Genomic DNA, 22,021 nt, shown 5'->3' with positions numbered 1-22,021 from the left:
TGTTAGATTGGATGGATTGTAACTTGACGACTTTGGCGATTATAACTTACGTTGCTAGAGTTCCATCCTGTAGTCTGAGAGGATTGCCACTCCCTACAAGATCCGTACTGGATGTTTAATACATCCTAGTCTGGGAGGACTGCCACTCCCATAGAATATCCCTTTCACAAGCGAGCACTCAACCTTTTGTGAGCTGAGCGGGATTTAGCTCCGTCGGTTGAGTGCTCGCTTGAGGTGCTTGCATCGCAGGATCAAAGCACCTCAGTGGATCCATTCAGCTGATTGGGGTTTTTCTTGTTCCAACCAGTGCATCACAATTGGACAAAGGCTGTGGTATGTGTTTTCCTGTTTATGGGAAAGTGCATATAAAAGACCCCTTGCTGCAGTAGAAACAAATGTAGTAGGTTTCCTCTTTAAAGTCTATATGTCAAATTACCAAATGATTGACATCCAATAGCCGATGATTAATTAATCAATGTGTTCTAGTGGTGTCGATAAACAAAACAAACTTTTACATTAATTGATTTATTTCATTTTAATTCCGTACATGTAGTAGGATGTATCCCAGACGTGAAGTGCTTTCCTAATGCATGATTGATCGCTATTGTTGGACCCATTTGGCAATTCCACGTTCCAGTCTACATGTATGCTCCACAATTTGTATAACAAGGGCTGTGGTATGTACTGTCCTGCCTGTTAGATGATGCATATAAAAGACACCTTGTTGTGTTAAGTGAATCATAAAATAAAACATTTTGTTCTTCTCTTCTTTCATTTTAATTCACACAACAAAAGCAACTAAAGGTGGTATCACACCTAGTAAATGCACCCCCCCCCCCTCCCCCTAAAAAATAAAAATAAAAAATAAAAATTGTCCGATAATATACACATTTAATTTGTCTCAAAAAGTACTTTATTACATACCTATTCAATCTTACTATAGTAATAAAGACATTTTCAAACCGTGTAATAAATGTATTTTGTATTACACACATGTGCAACCTGAACCGGAACTTTTAAATGGGGAATTCCCTTTTTTATTTTTACTACAGTTAGCGCCTTTTATTTACTGACGTCATATATGATTTACAAATTACATCACATCGTATTTGAAACATTATACAAGGCTGCCGCAGAGTATGATTCTTAACGTTAAGCAAATCCATGAAAGGATTTTTGATCATAGATTTAACAAAGTGTTGTTATGACGTTAAATTAAAAACCGTTTTTGTAAAACATAAAAGAAGGTATGTAATAAATACATAACTTCACATACGTTGTTTTCGCTTCTTATTTATTGCATGAGTTTATTTTGCGAAAGAACATACCACTCGACCGCTACACGGTCTCGTGGTATTAAATAGGAAGCGAAAACAACGTATGTGAATTAACGAGCTACTCTCGATTCACTAATATCAAAACCTATATTAGCTCGGCCATTTACCTTTCGACCGACCGTTCAAAATTGCGCCAAATTTCCTCAATCAAAACTGCGCACCCCTTTTCTCTTTGGCATTAACGGCTCCACTCAAAATTCCATAGCACCACCACCACCCCCATCCGCCTGCTACCGATTCGATCGGGCTGCTGGTGCTACCTTGCACCTGCCAGTGCAGGCGGTCCCTCCTCTCCCCCCCCCCCCCCCCTTTCCTGTCATGGACGGAGGAGCCGGCCAAGGCCGGCTCTTGTGCCCACGACAGGCATGCGCTACAACAGCTTGTTCTGAATGTGCACGTAAAACTCTATGACCTGACCTAACGTATGTAAAGTTGTGTATATTTATTCAATCAGCTATATAGTCATATGTCACTTATTATCCTCTTTTCTTTCATTTTAATTTATTTTCACATAACAAAAGGAGCAAAATATGGTGTCACACCTACAAAATGGATACCCACAAATTGTTGATAATATACACATTTAATTTGTCTCAAAGAGTACTTTATTCAACCAGCTATATTGTCATTATATGCTGCTTGCTATCTTCTAGTTCCATTTTAATTTATTTTCACTTAACAAAAGCAACAAAAGATGGTGTCAACTTGTCAAAGGCTGTGGTATGTGCCGTCTTGTCTGTGGGAAAGTGCATACAGAATATACCTCTGAGGACTATGAGTTAGAATGACCAAACACTTGACATCCAATCGCCAATGATTAACCAATCAACATACTCTAGTGGTGTCATTAAACAAAACAAACTTTACTTCAACTTTTTTATTAAAGCAGATACATCTTCACTTGTTATCAATATTTTGATATACAACTGAATTATGACTATATTGTCATAAATAAAAAAAGACTGTTTAGTTCAGCTAAAGGTAGCCGTTTAAAATGTTGGTAGCAAGAAGCAACTGAAATGAAACGTAGACACAATGTATATTTCGAGTTACATATACTGTACAACATTGCTATTAGTAAGTTAACTGCGGCAACCCTGCCTTTTTATATATACTTATGCAGTTGAGATTCAAGCACGTTTTTCTGAGCACAGACATCACCTGTCAAGAACGTCTTCCTGTGATATAGGCTAATGGTTAGCACAGGTACCCAGGTGGAGTGGGGAGAATGCTTTGGTTACACAAATAATATTATATGTATGTAACCCTGGGGTTGATGTTTGTGGGTATCTGTGATGAGTAATGTTTAGTTAAGAGAGATGTCTGCACAGTGGTTATATATGTGAGGTATTTGGTTAAAAATGCAGTATGTAACATATCAACCAAATTGTGACCCATAAATATGAATACTACAACCCATCCCCCATTTTGATACAAAGGAATATTAGTGCAACACTCCTAGTTTCACATGAAATTGTAATAGTTAGTTTTATAAGTACCCCATACATTTCAAGCATGAGGGTACTTGAAGCAGTGGTACTGGATAAAATAAAAATACATACATTTATCATCCAGATGAATAATTTTTTAAACAAAAAAACACCCTGTTACATTTGTCACCAATGAAAAGACTGTGCTATTAAATGTTAGGTGCACTTCAAAATGTGACCCAGTCCAATGTTATCTGGGCAGAGTTCAGCTAGACTGGTTACCAACCCAGCGCCTACAAGCTTTAAATCTGATAGCTCAATCACTTACCATTGAAGCATGTTGACACACAAGATAACTATGAGTTTGTACAGAGTAGCTGTATGGTATTCTGTGTCTACCACTTGACATAAATATTCAATACACAACTGTACTGATGTCAGTGATGACATACATATATATATATTTGACACCAGGCAGTAATGACATACATGTATATTTCACATCATTGATGACATACATGTATATTTCACATCAGTGATGACATACATGTATATTTCACATCAGTGATGATATACATGTATATTTCACATCAGTGATGACATACATATATATATTTGACACCAGGCAGTAATGACATACATGTATATTTCACATCATTGATGACATACATGTATATTTCACATCAGTAATGATATACATGCATATTTCACATCAGTGATGACATACATGTATATTTCACATCAGTGATGACATACATGTATATTTCTCATCATTGATGACATACATGTATATTTCACATCACTGATGATATACACATATTTTTCACATTAGTAATGACACAATATGTATATTTCAGATAGGTGATGACATATATGTATATTTTACATCAGTAATGTCAGACATGTATATTTCACATCATTGATGACCAGTGTTTCTGCCACAAAGACATTTTTGGGTATAGCGGTATGGAAGTGAATGCAGCCACAGTACGGGGAACCTCCCCAGAAAGAAAATTGGTTACGGTTAGGGTTAAAAAAAAAATCTGATAATATTTTTGGGCATGGCGCCATACCCGTTTTACCCTCTGGCAGAAACCCGGAATTAATTAACATACATGTGTATTTCACATCAGTAATGACATATGTATATATTTCACATTGATGATGACAAATTTAATTCATCTGTATATATTACACCAAAAGTGACATATTTCACGTAAGTGATGACATACATACATACATATATATATATATATATATATATATATATATTCCACGTCAGTTACTGAATCACGACATGAGTCCTATTCATCACTGTGATTTCCAATACGTTTGAGATGTCTTAATGAAACATGTCTTTCTTTTCTTCCAGTATGTGAATTTGTCTTTATTGTAACACTTGCGTCTCTAGCCGGCTTTCACGTGTCCTTCACAGTCTGATCTTCGCTGGTTTCAAAAATAATTCTTAATCTCACAAATCCAGATCTGTTAACAATAAAGAGAAGAATTATAATTATAATTACACCATGATAAAATAATTCTTAATCTCACAAATCCAGATCTGTTAACAATAAAGAGACGAATTATAATTATAATTACACCATAATAAAATAATTCTTAATCTCACAAATCCAGATCTGTTAAAAAAAATAAGAGCAAAATTATAATGATAATTGCATAATAAAATCTGTCTAATCTCATCTCTGTTGGACATTTTGGGTCAAGCCCGTTGTTACAAAGCAGGCGATCCATATTGCGTGCGAGGAGTCATTTCATGGCTGATATCTGTGCACATGGTAGATACACTGAATACTGATGATGTTTTTACCAATACTGAGTGTGTATTCCAACTGATATCTGTGCACATGGTAAATACACTGAGTACTGATGATGTTGTTACCAATACTGAGTGTGTATTCCAACTGACATCTGTGCACAAGGTAACTACACTGAGTACTGATGACGCTGTTACCAATACTGAGTGTGTATTCCAACTGATATCTGTGCACATGGTAAATACACCGAGTACTGAAGACACTTACCAATACTGAGTGTGTATTCCAACTGATATCTGTGCACATGGTAAATACACCGAGTACTGAAGACACTTACCAATACTGAGTGTGTATTCCAACTGATATCTGTGCACAAGGTAAACACACCTAGTACTGATGACACTGTTACCAATACTGAGTGTGTATTCCAACTGATATCTGTGCATATGGTAAATACACCGAGTACTGATGACGCTGTTACCAATACTGAGTGTGTATTCCCACTGATATCTGTGCACAAGGTAAATACACCGAGTACTGATGATATTGTTACCAATACTGAGTGTGTATCCCCACTGATATCTGTGCAAATGGTAGATACACTGAATACTGATGATATTGTTACCAATACTGAGTGTGTATTCCAACTGATATCTGTGCACATGGTAGATACACTGAGTACTGATGACACTGTTACCAATACTGAGTGTGTATTCCAACTGATATCTGTGCACATGGTAAATACACCGAGTACTGATGACGCTTTTACCAATACTAAGTGTGTATTCCAACTGACATCTGTGCACATGGTAAATACACCGAGTATTGATGATGCTGTTACCAATACTGAGTGTGTATTCCAACTGATATCTGTCCACAAGTTAAATACACCGAGTACTGATGATGCTGTTACCAATACTGAGTGTGTATTCCAACTGATATCTGTGCACAAGGTAGATACACCGAGTACTGATGACGCTGTTACCAATACTGAGTGTGTATTCCAACTGATATCTGTGCACATGGTAGATACACCGAGTACTGATGATGCTGTTACCAATACTGAGTGTGTATTCCAACTGATATCTGTGCACATGGTAAATACACGGAGTACTGATGACGCTGTTACCAATACTGAATGTGTATCCCAACTGATATATGTGCACATGGTAAATACACTGAATACTGATGATGTTGTTACCAATACTGAGTGTGTATCCCCACTGATATATGTGCACATGGTAAATACACTGAATACTGATGATGTTGTTACCAATACTGAGTGTGTATTCCAACTGATATCTGTGCACAAGTTAAATACACCGAGTACTGATGACGCTGTTACCAATACTGAGTGTGTATTCCAACTGATATCTGTGCACAAGGTAGATACACCGAGTACTGATGACGCTGTTACCAATACTGAGTGTGTATTCCAACTGATATCTGTGCACATGGTAGATACACCGAGTACTGATGACGCTGTTACCAATACTGAGTGTGTATTCCAACTGATATCTGTGCACATGGTAGATACACCGAGTACTGATGACGCTGTTACCAATACTGAGTGTGTATTCCAACTGATATCTGTGCACATGGTAAATACACGGAGTACTGATGACGCTGTTACCAATACTGAATGTGTATCCCAACTGATATATGTGCACATGGTAAATACACTGAATACTGATGATGTTGTTACCAATACTGAGTGTGTATCCCCACTGATATATGTGCACATGGTAAATACACTGAATACTGATGATGTTGTTACCAATACTGAGTGTGTATTCCAACTGATATCTGTGCACAAGGTAAATACACCGAGTACTGAAGACACTGTTACCAATACTGAGTGTGTATTCCAACTGATATCTGTGCACATGGTAAATACACTGAGTACTGATGACGCTGTTACCAATACTGAGTGTGTATTCCAACTGATATCTGTGCACATGGTAGATACACCGAGTACTGATGATGCTGTTACCAATACTGAGTGTGTATTCCAACTGATATCTGTGCACATGGTAAATACACGGAGTACTGATGACGCTGTTACCAATACTGAATGTGTATCCCAACTGATATATGTGCACATGGTAAATACACTGAATACTGATGATGTTGTTACCAATACTGAGTGTGTATCCCCACTGATATATGTGCACATGGTAAATACACTGAATACTGATGATGTTGTTACCAATACTGAGTGTGTATTCCAACTGATATCTGTGCACAAGTTAAATACACCGAGTACTGATGACGCTGTTACCAATACTGAGTGTGTATTCCAACTGATATCTGTGCACAAGGTAGATACACCGAGTACTGATGACGCTGTTACCAATACTGAGTGTGTATTCCAACTGATATCTGTGCACATGGTAGATACACCGAGTACTGATGACGCTGTTACCAATACTGAGTGTGTATTCCAACTGATATCTGTGCACATGGTAGATACACCGAGTACTGATGACGCTGTTACCAATACTGAGTGTGTATTCCAACTGATATCTGTGCACATGGTAAATACACGGAGTACTGATGACGCTGTTACCAATACTGAATGTGTATCCCAACTGATATATGTGCACATGGTAAATACACTGAATACTGATGATGTTGTTACCAATACTGAGTGTGTATCCCCACTGATATATGTGCACATGGTAAATACACTGAATACTGATGATGTTGTTACCAATACTGAGTGTGTATTCCAACTGATATCTGTGCACAAGGTAAATACACCGAGTACTGAAGACACTGTTACCAATACTGAGTGTGTATTCCAACTGATATCTGTGCACATGGTAAATACACTGAGTACTGATGACGCTGTTACCAATACTGAGTGTGTATTCCAACTGATATCTGTGCACAAGGTAAATACACCAAGTACTGATGACGCTGTTACCAATACTGAGTGTGTATTCCAACTAATATCTGTGCACATGGTAAATACACTGAGTACTCATGACGCTGTTACCAATACTGAGTGTGTATTCCAACTGATATCTGTGCACAAGGTAAATACACCGAGTACTGAAGACACTGTTACCAATACTGAGTGTGTATCCCGACTGATATCTGTGCACATGGTAGTTACACGGAATACTGATGATATTGTTACCAATACTGAGTGTGTATCCCGACTGATATCTGTGCACATGGTAGATACACTGAATACTGATGATATTGTTACCAATACTGAGTGTGTATTCCAACTGATATCTGTGCACATGGTAAATACACTGAGTACTGATGATGTTGTTACCAATACTGAGTGTGTATCCCGACTAATATTTTCACAAATACATGTGTCACTCCATCATGTAGTTCTCAACCCATAGATGTACTTAACACTTCTTGTAAATTTGTGTGCTCGGAAACTAATCGTAATTACAACTTGTTTGTGTTCTGATGCACTTGTAAAACAATAAGTTCCGGTCCCCTCTAAATGCATGTAATCAACAGCAATGTTGCTAACATACAAATTTAGCTATTTCCACTAATAATAAAAGTATCTTTACAAAATAATAATAATAAATCTGTTTAAAATAATTTTGCTACAACTCCATGAAGTGTATATTTAAACTACAGAGTTGTGTTACCTTCTGATATAGATCCACAGTGAAGTGTATATTTACACTACAGAGTTGTGTTACCTTCTGATATAGATCCACAGTGAAGTGTATATTTACACTACAGAGTTGTGTTACCTTCTGATATAGATCCACATTGAAGTGTATACTTCCATTACAGAGTTGTGTTACCTTCTGATATAGAACCACAGTGAAGTGTATATTTACACTAGAGTTGTGTTACCTTCTGATATAGATCCACAGTGAAGTGTATATTTACACTAGAGTTGTGTTACCTTCTGATATAGATCCACAATGAAGTGTATATTTACACTACAGAGTTGTGTTACCTTCTGATACAGATCCACAATGAAGTGTATATTTACACTAGAGTTGTGTTACCTTCTGATATAGATCCACAATGAAGTCTATATTTACACTACAGAGTTGTGTTACCTTCTGATATAGATCCACAATGAAGTGTATATTTACACTACAGAGTTGCATTACCTTCTGATATAGATCCACAGTGAAGTGTATATTTACACTAGAGTTGTGTTACCTTCTGATATAGATCCACATTGAAATGTATATCTACACTACAGAGTTGTGTTACCTTCTGATATAGATCCACATTGAAGTGTATATTTACACTAGAGTTGTGTTACCTTCTGATATAGATCCACAGTGAAGTGTATATTTACACTACAGAGTTGTGTTACCTTCTGATATAGATCCACAGTGAAGTGTATATTTACACTAGAGTTGTGTTACCTTCTGATATAGATCCACATTGAAGTGTATATTTACACTAGAGTTGTGTTACCTTCTGATATAGATCCACAGTGAAGTGTATATTTACACTAGAGTTGTGTTACCTTCTGATATAGATCCACATTGAAGTGTATATTTACACTAGAGAGTTGTGTTACCTTCTGATATAGATCCACAATGAAGTGTACACTATAGAGTTGTGTTACCTTCTGATATAGATCCACAGTGTAGTGTATATTTACACTACAGAGTTGTGTTACCTTCTGATATAGATCCACAATGAAGTGTACACTACAGAGTTGTGTTACCTTCTGATATAGATCCACAGTGAAGTGTATATTTACACTACAGAGTTGTGTTACCTTCTGACATAGATCCACAATGAAGTGTATATTTACACTACAGAGTTGTGTTACCTTCTGACATAGATCCACAATGAAGTGTATATTTACACTACAGAGTTGTGTTACCTTCTGATATAGATCCACAGTGAAGTGTATATTTACACTACAGAGTTGTGTTACCTTCTGATATAGATCCACAGTGAAGTGTATATTTACACTACAGAGTTGTGTTACCTTCTGATATAGATCCACAATGAAGTGTATATTTACACTAGAGTTGTGTTACCTTCTGATATAGATCCACAATGAAGTGTATATTTACACTAGAGTTGTGTTACCTTCTGATATAGATCCACAGTGAAGTGTATATTTACACTAGAGTTGTGTTACCTTCTGATATAGATCCACAATGAAGTGTATATTTACACTAGAGTTGTGTTACCTTCTGATATAGATCCACATTGAAGTGTACACTACAGAGTTGTATTACCTTCTGATATAGATCCACAATGAAGTGTACACTACAGAGTTGTGTTACCTTCTGATACAGATCCACAATGAAGTGTATATTTACACTAGAGTTGTGTTACCTTCTGATATAGATCCACAGTGAAGTGTATATTTACACTAGAGTTGTGTTACCTTCTGATATAGATCCACATTGAAGTGTATATTTACACTACAGAGTTGTGTTACCTTCTGATATAGATCTACAGTGAAGTGTATATTTACACTACAGAGTTGTGTTACCTTCTGATATAGATCCACAGTGAAGTGTATATTTACACTAGAGTTGTGTTACCTTCTGATATGATCCACAGTGAAGTGTATATTTCCATTACAGAGTTGTGTTACCTTCTGATATAGATCCACAATGAAGTGTATATTTACACTACAGAGTTGTGTTACCTTCTGATATAGATCCACAATGAAGTGTATATTTACACTAGAGTTGTGTTACCTTCTGATATAGATCCACAATGAAGTGTATATTTACACTACAGAGTTGTGTTACCTTCTGATATAGATCCACAGTGAAGTGTATATTTACACTAGAGTTGTGTTACCTTCTGATATGATCCACAGTGAAGTGTATATTTCCATTACAGAGTTGTGTTACCTTCTGATATAGATCCACAATGAAGTGTATATTTACACTACAGAGTTGTGTTACCTTCTGATATAGATCCACAATGAAGTGTACATCTACACTACAGAGTTGTGTTACCTTCTGATACAGATCCACAATGAAGTGTATATTTACACTACAGAGTTGTGTTACCTTCTGATATAGATCCACAATGAAGTGTATATTTACACTAGAGTTGTGTTACCTTCTGATATAGATCCACAATGAAGTGTATATTTACACTACAGAGTTGTGTTACCTTCTGATATAGATCCACAGTGAAGTGTATATTTACACTACAGAGTTGTGTTACCTTCTGATATAGATCCACAGTGAAGTGTATATTTACACTAGAGTTGTGTTACTTTCTGATATAGATCCACAGTGAAGCGTATATTTACACTAGAGTTGTGTTACCTTCTGATATAGATCCACAGTGAAGTGTATATTTACACTACAGAGTTGTGTTACCTTCTGATATAGATCCACAGTGAAGTGTGTATTTACACTAGAGTTGTGTTACCTTCTGATATAGATCCACAATGAAGTGTATATTTACACTACAGAGTTGTGTTACCTTCTGATATAGATCCACATTGAAGTGTATATTTACACTAGAGTTGTGTTATCTTCTGATATAGATCCACAGTGAAGTGTACATCTACACTACAGAGTTGTGTTACCTTCTGATACAGATCCACAATGAAGTGTATATTTACACTACAGAGTTGTGTTACCTTCTGATATAGATCCACAATGAAGTGTATATTTACACTACAGAGTTGTGTTACCTTCTGATATAGATCCACAGTGAAGTGTATATTTACACTACAGAGTTGTGTTACCTTCTGATATAGATCCACAGTGAAGTGTATATTTACACTAGAGTTGTGTTACTTTCTGATATAGATCCACAGTGAAGCGTATATTTACACTAGAGTTGTGTTACCTTCTGATATAGATCCACAGTGAAGTGTATATTTACACTACAGAGTTGTGTTACCTTCTGATATAGATCCACAGTGAAGTGTGTATTTACACTAGAGTTGTGTTACCTTCTGATATAGATCCACAATGAAGTGTATATTTACACTACAGAGTTGTGTTACCTTCTGATATAGATCCACATTGAAGTGTATATTTACACTAGAGTTGTGTTATCTTCTGATATAGATCCACAGTGAAGTGTATATTTACACTAGAGTTGTGTTACCTTCTGATATAGATCCTCATTGAAGTGTATATTTACACTACAGAGTTGCGTTACCTTCTGATATAGATCCACAGTGAAGCGTATATTTACACTAGAGTTGTGTTACCTTCTGATATAGATCCACATTGAAGTGTATATTTACACTACAGAGTTGTGTTACCTTCTGATATAGATCCACAAGACTGATCCAAATAATTCCTTGAGAACGATGATGGACAGGAACACGACAATGACCTGTGCGGTATCCATGACGATGTGTCGAGTGGCAGAGAGTAACGCCTGGAGCTGGCTGTCCCCTATGTCTGGACTCTCCTTCCTGCAGTAGATGGAAAACACTTAGGATTGATTCATTTCAACTTATTTTATATCCAATAATGGTTCAAGCATGCTGTCCTGGGCACACACCTCAGCTACTTGGGCTGTCTGTCCAAGACAGTGAGATAGTTGTTAGTTGGTTAGTGGTTAATGAGAGAGAAGAGGGTGTAGTGGCCATACACCTACCCATTGAGCCCTTAACAACTCGCTCCGGGTTGGAGCCGGCTTAACCACCGAGGCCGGTGAAACACTTAGAACAGAATTTACGAAGACTGGTTTTCTTAAGCATTGTAAATGTATGTAGTTACACGCGTGCAGGTCTAAAACAGGCTGTGTAAATGTATGTAGTTACACGCGTGCAGGTCTAAAACAGGCTGTGTAAATGTATGTAGTTACACGCATGCAGGTCTAAAACAGGCTGTGTAAATGTATGCAGTTAAACGCGTGCAGGTCTAAAACAGGCTGTGTAAATGTATGTAGTTACACACATGCAGGTCTAAAACAGGCTGTGTAAATGCGGCACATAATGTCTATCACAAAATTAAAAACACAAGAGCCAAACAGGAAAGGAACATAAGTTTAGTAACACCCCAGCACACTGTCCAGTCAGTGGCTATCAGGAAAAGAAAACAATATCTAATGACACCCCAGTACATTATTTAATCAATGACTATTTGGAAAGGAATATGTGCTTAAAGTTAAAACCAGGCAAATAAAATGTTTCACCAAGTTGTAGTTAAATATCAGGAGATGACATTATGCATGTTTTCATTTCCAATAAAGGCTATTTCAATTTTAAATAAATTATTGAAAATCCTTCATTAAAATAGAGTTTTGGCAGTGTCATAATTGGCATGATGTTTACATGAAACATTTAGCAAAGGTATTTTGGAAGATGATTTGTGATGCTTACGTGAAACATTTAGCAAAGGTATTTTGGAAGATGATTTGTGATGCTTACGTGAAAGCAAAAGGAAAGGAATGTTTACATACATCCCAGCTCATTGTTTAACCAGTGACTATTAGGAAAGGAAAGGAAAGTTTACATACACCCCAGCACATTGTTTAACCAGTGACTATTAGGAAAGGAAAGGAATGTTTACATACACCTCAGCTCATTGTTTAACCAGTGACTATTAGGAAAGGAAAGGAATGTTTACATACACCTCAGCTCATCGTTTAACCAGTGACTATTAGGAAAGGAAAGGAATGTTTACATACACCTCAGCTCATCGTTTAACCAGTGACTATTAGGAAAGGAAAGGAATGTTTACATACACCTCAGCTCATCGTTTAACCAGTGACTATTAGGAAAGGAAAGGAATGTTTACATACACCTCAGCACATTGTTTAACCAGTGACTATTAGGAAAGGAAAGGAATGTTTACATACACCTCAGCCCATCGTTTAATCATTGGCTATTAGAAAAGGAAAGGTGTTTGTTTGATAACACCCCAGCACATTAATTAGAAAAGGAAAGGTGTTTGTTTGATAAAACCCCAGCACATTTATTAGGAAAGGAAAGGTGTTTGTTTGATAACACCCCAGAACATTAATTAGGAAAGGTGTTTGTTTGATAACACCCCAGCACATTAATCAGGGGCTAGTAAGAAAGGAAACGTATATTTGTATAAAGATACGGAGCCAACCGGAACATTGAGAAATGGAAACGACCGATTCTAGGGACCCACATCTCTAAAGTGGACCACAGTTTTGATTAGCGATAGCTGCTATTCAAATAAACATTATTAGCAACTACTGTTTTACATTTTAGAACTGCATACTTACCTGTGAAACTGACAGTGTATTGTAATGTGATACTGTAAAAATAATTTCCCTGCAACAATATCACCAGTCTTCCCTACCTGACTGTAACTGTCAGCAGCAGATCCAGGAAATGGTTTGTGGGCAGACTAACAAGAATAGGAAACATGTCATCAAAATGGCATCATAATGGGGTTAAATACAAAAAAAAAGAAAAAAAAAGGGGGGGGCTTGAATATATTAGTGGGGCAGACAGGTCTCCGCCTTCCCTCCTGGATCTGCCTCTGACCATCAGAAATGTATTCCGTCCCAGTGGGAACACCTTTTTTTATACAATGGAATTTACAACAAGTTATATATTCATGAGCTGATTGTTTTCTATATTGCACACAAAAATAGTATTTTTATGTTATTTCCAAAACACTTTTCCTGTTTTTCTTACATCAAATCAAACTGAAATTATTTATAAAAAACATCTTTACAGAAGTATGGGACGGACTATAGTCACCTCTTGTAAAACTTGGGCCACACTGGAGAGAGCTGACAGCCAGTGGCTGAAATGTGGTATTCACGGTGTTGCCCGCTGCCCTCTGCAGTGCAGTTCATGTCGATGCCAAGGCTGCCGAGGTAGCTGCAGTACGTCTCATTGTGCACAAACTGCAGCGTACGCAGCTGTTGCTGGTGCAGATGCAGCGCCCTCTCATGGCGCTCGATGAATGCCGCCATCCAGCTCTGGTAGAGCGGCATCTCCACATTGTTGATCTGCTCCGCGTGCGATACCAGTCGGACGTTCATCAGTTCCGCTTGCAGGTCTAGGAACCCATTCTGGATTTTAAAAATAGTAAAATAATAATAATTAAAATGTGTAGGAAGTGGGGAGCCACTTTTTAACAGCAGCTATGGTTTTTATATACTTATACATGTATAAATATATATGTGTGTGTGTGTGCATGTGTGTGCGTGCGTGCATTTGTGTGTGTGTAAACAATAATAATAATATGGATAGTAAAGAAATGAACACACTCACTCGGGTAATACAAAAATCCTGATACTCATTTCGTAAAATCAGTAGGACACAAGCTCTTAGAATAATCTCTATTGACTGTTCAAGAACAAAACATAAAATTCTAAATAAAATATAAACTCATATTTGTTTTTCGTAATAAGTATGTTTCAAAATTAATTATAAAAATTGTTAGGTTCATGAGGGGTATGGAAAAAAAATCATGTGTAAACTTTGGTGTGAGAGAGAGAGAGAGAGAGAGAGAGAGAGAGAGAGAGTGAGAGATTGAGAAAGGGAGGGATAGTGAGTGACATGTAGAGAGAGAGACGAGAGAGAGGGAGGGGGGAGAGACAGACAGACAGAGAGAGAAATAAAGAGAAAGGGAGGGAGAGTGAGTGAGATGTAGAGAGAGACACAGAGAGAAAGAGAGAGGGAGAGAGAAAGGGACAGACGGTGAGAGAGGGAGAGAGAAAGGGACAGACAGTGAGTGAGACATAGAGAGAGAGAGAGAAAGGGAGGGAGAGTGAGACGTAGAGAGAGAGACAGTGAGAGTGAGAGAGACAGACAGAGGGGGAGAGTGAGACAGAGAGAGAAAGAAAGAGAAAGGGAGGGAGAGTGAGCACGTAGAGAGAGAGGGAGACAGTGAGAGTGAGAGAGACAGAGGGGGGAGAGAGTGAGACAGATAGAGACAGAGAGAAAGAAAAAGAAAGGGAGGGAGAGTGAGAACATAGGCGCAGAGAGAGAGAGGGAGACAGTGAGAGAGACAGAGACAGACAGAGGGGGGAGAGAGTGAGACAGATTGAGACAGAGATAGAGACAGAGAGAAAGAAAAAGGGAGGGAGAGTGAGAACATAGAGAGAGAGAGACAGAGAGAGGGAGACTGAGAGTGAGAGAGACAGAGAGACAGACAGAGGGAGGAGAGATAGAGACAGAGAGAAAGGGAGGGAGAGTGAGAATGTAGAGAGAGAGGGAGGGAGACAGTGAGAGTGACAGAAACAGAGACAGACAGAGGGGGGAGAGAGTGAGACAGAGATAGAAACAGAGAGAAAGGGAGGGAGTGAGAATGTAGAGAGAGACAGAGACAGAGAAAGAGAGAGGCAGACAGTGAGAGTGAGAGAGACAGAGGGGGAGAGAGTGAGACAGATATAGACAGAGAGAAAGAAAGAGAAAGGGAGGGAGAGTGAGAACATAGAGAGAGACAGTGAGAGTGACAGAGACAGAGAGACAGACAGAGGGGGGAGAGAGTGAGACAGAGATAGAAACAGAGAGAAAGAAAGAGAAAGGGAGGGAGAGTGAGAACATAGAGAGAGAGAGGGAGACAGTGAGAGTGAGAGAGACAGACAGACAGAGGGGGGAGAGAGTGAGACAAAGATAGAAACAGAGAGAAAGAAAGAGAAAGGGAGGGAGAGTAAGAACGTAGAGAGAGAGACAGAGAGAGAGAGAGGGAGACAGTGAGAGAGACAGAGACAGACGGGGGGGGGGGGAGAGTGAGTCAGAGATAGAGACAGAGAGAAAGAAAGAGAAAGGGAGGGAGAGTAAGAACATAGAGAGAGAGAGACGGTGAGAGAGGGAGACAGTGAGTGAGAGAGACAGAGACAGACAGAGGGGGAGTGAGTGAGACAGAGACAGAGAGAGAGGGGGGAGAGAGTAAGTGAGACAGAGACGGAGAAAGGGGGGAGAGAGTGAGTGAGACAGAGAGAGATGGGGGAGAGAGTGAGTGAGACAGAGATAGAGACAGAGATAAAGGGGGGAGAGAGTGAGTGAGTCAGAGATAGAGACAGAGAGAAAGGGAGGAGAGAGTGAGTGAGATAGAGACAGAGAGAAAGAAAGAGAAAGGGAGGGAGAGTGAGTGAGACGTGTAGAGAGAGAGAGAGAGAGAGAGAGAATGAGTGAGACAAAGCCTGAGAGATTGACAGTGAGTGTGATAGACAGAGATGTAAGGACAGACAACTCCTTCAACTGACCATGTCGTAATGCAGTCCGAGCCTGTGGAAGGTTTGTTTGTTGAGCACCACACCCGACAGCCGGACGCCGGCGTACACGAGAAGACACACAACCACTGTGACAACGGCCTTCGGAATGAACAGAGTCTGGACCACCTGCAAGAGAAAATTACAGAATAAAAATCAGTCCAGAATAATGCTTTGAGGACTAATTTTCATTAATGTGATTTCGTGCACAAGTTTATGACTACAGTGTATTATACACAGCAATTTTTTCATATATGCGATTTATGAGTGATTTTTCTGTACAGGATTTTTTCAGCATGGTGATGTCATAACATGAAGTATTTACTAGCAGCCTAAATGTTCACTAACATGAAGTATTTACTAGCAGCCTAAATGTCCACTAACATGAAGTATTTACTAGCAGCCTAAATGTCCACTAACATGAAGTATTTACTAGCAGCCTAAATGTCCACTTGAGTGACATCAAATTTTGTATTGTAAACCACAAAAATGCAGATATTTGCCCATAACGTGGAATGGAAAGCAGATCTTAAGCCCAAATATTGCTCTTATTAACATTGATTACATTTTACTTTCAAATAATTAAAGGATAACATGAAATTATGTGTACAAAACATTATCTTAAGAATTGGAGTAAGATTCACTGAAACAAAGTCTTTCAAAATAGCGGGTCATACAAAAGTGTGCACATCGGGTTTTTTGGTTCATACTTGCATGAACCAAAAAATAATTGTGGTCAAATGTTATAATTAAAATTGTATGCATACTTTAACAATATATAACTGAATTTATTTTATTTAGCTTTAAATAATCTTGTAGTATTGTTTGTGTAAACTTCATTGATACTTATGTTGCGTAAGAATGCATACGTTCATTCACTATTATTTGAATCAGGTGATTTTTTGTAAATGACGTAATTTTTATAAGCGACGCCATTTCCTCTAGCTGCTGTGCATTTTTACGGATCATTTTGTTCTAGATATTGGAAGGAATTGTCTTATATGTGTTTAGTTTATATTTTATGAAAGTGAATGAAGGGAATGTGTCTAACATTTATGCTGTTTGTGGAACCATTTAATTTTCACCAACAGCTGTAGAACATCGTGCTACAGGTGTGAAGTTTCCTACATGTCTCTTTAACCACCGACCGAGTCTCATGTCATGATTAGCGAAGAGGTTTGTTTTTATTTTGTGTTTTAAATAATGCATATTGATCTACATGTCAACTCTGCTATAGCATTTTCCATCAATTTATCGTATACATTTTTTAAATTGCTTTGGTAGCTTTCACATGTATTTTCTTCAAATATCTAAATATGGTTGCCTGAATAATCCGGCTTGTTGCACAAAAGTAGTGCAAGTCAGTGTGTGTGTGGTGGGGAGAAGTTAGTAGGCGTGGCTTAAATGTTTTCAGTTCATCAAGATATGAACGAAAAAAGTAAGCACCTCTGGACCAATCAGCTTGCCATAAAGTGTATAGACGCAAAGAAAATTTAATTATATATTATTGCTATTACTTAAAGATATTAAACATATATAGACTGAATATTGTGTTCTTCTAGATCACATATTATTGCTCAATGAAACAATCTCTTTCAAAATTACACTGTATCAGAAAAGTAAAAAAGAAAAGTAGATTATTAAAGACACTGATGGAACATTTTGTTCTTTAATATCACATATTACTGTCCAGGGTATCAGACATGTATCAAACTCTTGATTACCAAAGCTAAAGACTGGTTAATTAGCAATGACTTGTAGCCTTTGAAACACTCTCAAAGGGATCCTCAGATTCTCCAACGTAAAAAAAAATAAAAAATATATATATATATATAACTGTCGTAAAATCCACAATTTTCTCTGCTCTTCTCATGGCTGTACTTGCCTGAATACAGAACTTCTTCAAGCCGAGACGGATGCTGGAACACACTGTTGAAGACTGTTCTGTTTTATCGTGGAATACATCATCATCTCCTTCATCATCACCTACAAAAATATGACAAACTGTTTTTCCATTCTGTCTCAGTGAGTACTCTGTGACTGAACCACTTAGTCTAACTAATTTTTACAACTTTTGAGATCTGTGGAAAAAAAATATTTTTATACAAATAGAAATGAATTGTTTAAAAATTATTTGAACAAAAAGGACAACATTCTTGTGTAAATAATGTTTAAAGAATTAATTTTTGTTTGTATTAAAATTAGTTTTTTCATGGAAAAGTTACAGGATAATATCGTATTAAGATATACCAACTGTGGTGCACGACACTATAGTTACCTGTCTCCTTATAATCCACATATTCTGGATAACCGTACAGCAGAAGCTTGGCAAACGATATCGTCTTGGCCATGCGGTGAGCAAACAGCAAAATATCCACGGCCACCATGAGACCAAGTATGACGTAGAACGCGGTGGCCGAACGACTGGGTGTAGAGACGCTGCTCCTCATCTTTGCAGCCCGACTGACCTGACCCTGGTGGAGCTGAGACTCGGAGAACGGGAAGAACCAGTGGTTGTGAACCCGCACTTCGCGGACATGGTCGGCCGTTTCGTCAAGAGTTCGCACTATTCTTGTCTTGCCGTTCGGTTCAGGGGTCGGGTCTGGGATGCCGTCGAAGTGGGGAATACTGGGTAGCGGGATGGAGGCATCTGCAATATGAGATAAATAAACATCTTCATTTCATTTCAACTTATTTCCGTGCTTAAAATTATAGCCAATTACGGTTCAAGCACGCTGTCCTGGGCACACACCTCAGCTATCTGGGCTGTCTGTCCAGGACAGTATATTAGTTGTGAGTTGGTTAGTGGTTAGTGAGAGAGAAAAGGGTGAAGTGACCTTACAGCTACCCATTTAGCCCTTAAGAACTCGCTCTGGGTTGGAGCCGGTACTGGGCTGCGAACTCTGTACCTACCAGCGTGTGGTCCGATGGCTTAACCACTGCACCACTGAGGCCAGGACAAGATAAACAGATGAATTAAAGATGCTCACTTTAATTACTGTAAAACGGGTCTTACTCTTATTCATGGCAGTGAATTTGTGCGATATTTTAAATACAGCCAACTCATGGTCTTTAATTTTAACTGTTTTAACGTAAGTGGAAGTTCTCTGGGATGGGATAATTCCTACTACTGGTGATGTTGATATTTTCTAATGAAATTGATAAGAAGCATATCAAGACAAACCTACCTGACATCTTTTCTTTTGATTTTGTTTTAACTAAGCCATTACAGTTTAAATGTTCAATAAACAAACTATTTAACACATCAGGTGCAGAGTGACACTACCTTTAAAGGTTAATTTATAACAAAGTAAAGTTAAAAACAAATTAAAGAAATGTTTTGTTGCAAATTGTAGTCAAATATCAGGAGATGCCATTATGTAGATTTTTATTTTCAATAAAAGCCATTTCAATTTTATTAAAATAATTGAAAATCCGGCTCGTTTTGGTAAAAGGGAAAAGGACCAAGAGTTAACTCTCTTGAATAGTGACACAGTTCATATGATTTTTCTCTTGAATGGTGACATACTCATGTAGTTCATATGATTTTTCTCTTGACTGGTGACACAGTTCATATGATTTTTCTCTTGAATGGTGACAGTTCATATGATTTTTCTCTTGAATGGTGACAGTTCATATGATTTTTCTCTTGAATGGTGACACAGTTCATATGATTTTTCTCTTGAATGGTGACACAGTTCATATGATTTTTCTCTTGAATGGTGACATAATTCATATGATTTTTCTCTTGACTGGTGACATAATTCATATGATTTTTCTCTTGAATGGTGACATAATTCATACGATTTTTCTCTTGAATGGTGACACAGTTCATATGATTTTTCTCTTGAATGGTGACATAATTCATATGATTTTTCTCTTGAATGGTGACACAGTTCATATGATTTTTCTCTTGAATGGTGACATACTCATGTAGTTCATATGATTTTTCTCCTGAATGGTGACATAGTTCATATGATTTTTCTTTTGAATGGTGACATAATTCATATGATTTTTCTCTTGAATGGTGACATAGTTCATATGATTTTTCTGTTTCACTGGGAACCATACAGCTTATAGTTCATAATGCTATTTAACATTAACTGTTACTTAAAACATCACTGGGACCATACAGCTTATAGTTCATAATGCTATTTAACATTAACTGTTACTTAAAACATCACTGGGACCATACAGCTTATAGTTCATAATGCTATTTAACATTAACTGTTACTTAAAACATCACTGGGACCATACAGCTTATAGTTCATAATTATATTTAACATTAACTGTTACTTAAAACATCACTGGGACCATACAGCTTATAGTTCATATTTAACATTAACACTTAAAACATCACTGGGACCATACAGCTTATAGTTCATAATGTTATTTAACATTAACTGTTACTTAAAACATCACTGGGACCATACAGCTTATAGTTCATAATTATATTTAACATTAACTGTTACTTAAAACATCACTGGGACCATACAGCTTATAGTTCATAATTATATTTAACATTAACCGTTACTTAAAACATCACTGGGACCATACAGCTTATAGTTCATAATGTTATTTAACATTAACTGTTACTTAAAACATCACTGGGACCATACAGCTTATAGTTCATAATTATATTTAACATTAACTGTTACTTAAAACATCACTGGGACCATACAGCTTATAGTTCATAATGTTATTTAACATTAACTGTTACTTAAAACATCACTGGGACCATACAGCTTATAGTTCATAATGCTATTTAACATTAACTGTTACTTAAAACATCACTGGGACCATACAGCTTATAGTTCATAATGCTATTTAACATTAACTGTTACTTAAAACATCACTGGGACCATACAGCTTATAGTTCATAATGCTATTTAACATTAACTGTTACTTAAAACATCACTGGGACCATACAGCTTATAGTTCATAATTATATTTAACATTAACTGTTACTTAAAACATCACTGGGACCATACAGCTTATAGTTCATAATGCTATTTAACATTAACTGTTACTTAAAACATCACTGGGACCATACAGCTTATAGTTCATAATGCTATTTAACATTAACTGTTACTTAAAACATCACTGGGACCATACAGCTTATAGTTCATAATGCTATTTAACATTAACTGTTACTTAAAACATCACTGGGACCATACAGCTTATAGTTCATAATGCTATTTAACATTAACTGTTACTTAAAACATCACTGGGACCATACAGCTTATAGTTCATAATGCTATTTAACATTAACTGTTACTTAAAACATCACTGGGACCATACAGCTTATAGTTCATAATGCTATTTAACATTAACTGTTACTTAAAACATCACTGGGACCATACAGCTTATA

The 22,021-nt window shown here is 37.2% G+C and overlaps 1 protein-coding gene across 3 annotated transcripts in view; it reads right to left on the bottom strand.

Annotated features, from left to right (window-relative positions):
- Positions 1 to 3,440: 3,440 nt before the first annotated feature.
- The window catches only part of LOC121368916, a 180,015-nt gene continuing 161,434 nt past the window's right edge, over positions 3,441 to 22,021 (bottom strand). For all 3 annotated transcript variants that reach the window (XM_041493686.1, XM_041493679.1, XM_041493694.1), the window contains 6 exons: positions 18,929 to 19,300; positions 18,536 to 18,636; positions 16,645 to 16,779; positions 14,186 to 14,502; positions 11,759 to 11,914; positions 3,441 to 4,252 (listed from right to left, as the gene is read on the bottom strand). In XM_041493686.1, coding sequence (XP_041349620.1) covers positions 4,186 to 4,252; positions 11,759 to 11,914; positions 14,186 to 14,502; positions 16,645 to 16,779; positions 18,536 to 18,636; positions 18,929 to 19,300 — 1,148 coding nt within the window. In that variant the 3' untranslated portion in view covers positions 3,441 to 4,185. The remainder of the gene's footprint in view (positions 4,253 to 11,758; positions 11,915 to 14,185; positions 14,503 to 16,644; positions 16,780 to 18,535; positions 18,637 to 18,928; positions 19,301 to 22,021) is intronic.

Source organism: Gigantopelta aegis, chromosome 1, assembly GCF_016097555.1.
Source record: "Gigantopelta aegis isolate Gae_Host chromosome 1, Gae_host_genome, whole genome shotgun sequence".
In the NCBI taxonomy this organism is placed as follows: domain Eukaryota; kingdom Metazoa; phylum Mollusca; class Gastropoda; order Neomphalida; family Peltospiridae; genus Gigantopelta; species Gigantopelta aegis.
The sequence above is the reverse complement of the archived record's forward strand: the minus strand, read 5'-3'. Positions and strand labels throughout refer to the sequence as shown.